Source organism: Colobus angolensis, unplaced genomic scaffold, assembly GCF_000951035.1.
Source record: "Colobus angolensis palliatus isolate OR3802 unplaced genomic scaffold, Cang.pa_1.0 Scaffold175, whole genome shotgun sequence".
NCBI classification, from domain to species: Eukaryota; Metazoa; Chordata; class Mammalia; order Primates; family Cercopithecidae; genus Colobus; species Colobus angolensis.
In genome coordinates this window covers 2453199-2455555 of record NW_012114877.1, presented here as the reverse complement: position 1 = coordinate 2455555, position 2357 = coordinate 2453199, and the positions used below count along the sequence as shown (strand labels likewise).

General features: G+C 52.0%; 1 protein-coding gene across 1 annotated transcript in view; it reads right to left on the bottom strand.

The window, feature by feature from the left end:
• NFE2L3 (nuclear factor, erythroid 2-like 3) overlaps window positions 1–2356 on the bottom strand; it is a gene marked incomplete at its 5' end in the record, with an annotated part of 33739 nt that extends 31383 nt beyond the window's left edge. Inside the window, one exon of the mRNA XM_011938641.1 lies at window positions 2282–2356. Coding sequence (XP_011794031.1) covers window positions 2282–2356 — 75 coding nt within the window. The remainder of the gene's footprint in view (window positions 1–2281) is intronic.
• Window position 2357: the final 1 nt, after the last annotated feature.

Here is a 2357-nt window from a genome sequence, read left to right as displayed (position 1 = left end):
GCCTCAGCCTCCCGAGTAGCTGGGACTACAGGCATGTGCCACCACGCTCAACTAATTTTTGTATTTTTAGTAAAGATGGGGTTTCACCATGTTGCCCAGTCTAGTCTCAAACTCTTGACCTCAAGTGATCTGCCCGTCTCAGCCTCCCAAAGTGCTGGGATAACAGGTGTGAGCCACCACACTCAGACCTATTTTCTTAAGTATAAATTGTATATAAGGGTGCCTGGCCAGTGCATCACGCAAGGTTGATGTAAAAGGCTACAAAAGTGAACTGGCCGTGACAACTGTAAGGAGCCAGACAGCTGATTTTTGCCAGATTGAATGTAACCAGGTCATCCCAGAAGTGAACATGGTGCACACATGCCAGCCCAGCCAGGAAGGCACTGCCAGGAGAATGGTTATCGGGGAACTTCACTCTCTCCCCTAGGAAAGCTGGACTCAGAGCCTCCACAATGGTTTGGCTGGCCCAGGCTCAAAAGCTGCCTCCAAGGCAGGCCTGCCAGTCTAGGCCACCCACGGTGGCTCATGCCTGTAAATCCAGCACTTTGGGAGGCGGAGATGGGATGGTTACTTGAGCCAAGGAGTTCGAGACCAGCCTAGGCAACATAGTGAGACCTCTCTCTACAAAAAATTAGCCAGTATGGTGGTGCACACCAGTTGTCCCAGGTACTTGGGAGACTGAAGTGGAAGTATCGCTGGAGCCGGGGAGGTTGAGGCTGCAGTGAGTCGTCGTTGCGCCTTTGCACTCCAGCCTGGGCGACAGAGCAAGACCCTGTATTTAAAACAAAACAAACAAAAAACAGCCAAGGGAAGGCCACCAGTTGTCTCCCAGGTCATGTCAGGAGGGAAGTTTCTGAGGACTGAACAGCTTCCTCTCTCCTCCCTCCAGGTCCCTGTACACTTTGCACACGGGTTGGCATTCCGGTGTGGGTGGCAGAGTGCCATCTGGTACAGCATCCAGCACTAGGTTTCAATTCTGTGTTACAGAACAAGGAATGGTGGCAGTGCAGCATGTACTTGCTTATTAGAGGGCAGAGCATTTAGGTGATACAGACCCCATAGGGTCCAGATTGGATAAGTGAGCGGGGAAGAACCTCCCACAGTATATCCTGAACACAGAAGGATCCCTCCAAGACTCTCACAGGCCCCCACCCCGTTGGTTCCGGTCCCCAGGAAGACGAAGGGCTCAGATCAGCATAACAGTGAATCACCGAGCACTTCCACACAATGACCCCTCCAGGAGGGTGGAGAAGCTTGTTTGGCAACTGCCTACACAAACGGCAATTCTGAAGAGCAGCAAACAAACCAGTTTAGCCCCAAATCCCATTTTGCATAAGAATGCGCCCCACAAAAACAACACCCGAAGAACACTTGTTGATCACCACTGGTTGATCGATACCAGTTGCAAACACTAAAGTTTGAGCCAAGACAGAATTTTAAAAGTCCCTGGAAGGAACTTTTGAGTAAAGTGGTTTTGTGGAAATTGGTGCTAAAGTGTCGTCACACTGAATTCAAACGTTCCATGGGGAGCACCAGATACTTCAATCAACAGATCTTGGTAAACTTGGTTTCAGAAAGAAGTTAAGCCAGAGAAGGGATTGGACCCATAAACCAAAGGGAACTTGTTAGTCACTAGGTGACTGTCAAGGTACCTGTTTTCTTTATGCTAATAAGAGGTTACACAAATTCCAGGAAGAAGGATTGCTAGGTGCAGGGGATGGTTAGGTCACAGGGGGACCGCCTGCCAGCTGGCCACTGAATAGACCCTGACTATGGCTCCTTAATCCAGGGAAGCAGCAAAAACGAACAGCAATTGGGTTGAAATCACGGCGAAGGCCCTTGCGTTAGGCCGGGAGAGTCGTTCTTAAAAACGTGCATCCTCCCAGAGGTCACGGCTTCCTTCACATCGTCCATGTCGGGCACAGGTCCCAGAGAACGACATCCCAGTGTACATGAGGTACTCAGCGAAGACAGCGGGCATTGCTTCTCCCCTCCCCATCCCCGAACTACTCTTGCCAGCCATCAAACACAAGGAAAGGTGTTCTCTACAACCAAACGGATGATTTCGTCCGCTTCTTCCTTAAACACCTAAAAGCCACCGCAACAGCACTAGGAGCCCTTCACTCGGAATCAGAGCAGCAGCATCTGCCAACCTGCAAAGCCCAGGGGCTAAGGGTGTCAGGACACAGCGAGAGTGGCCCCTGCCCAGATCCGACACAAGCCTCGGGGGCTCCGGGCGGCGTAGACGCCACACTTTGCTCGCGTCCCACTCTGCACCTACCTCGCTCGCACATCCGCCAGCGTCCGGCACCTGAGCCGTCGGTTCCACAGGTGCCTTCTCCTCTTCCTCGGCGTCC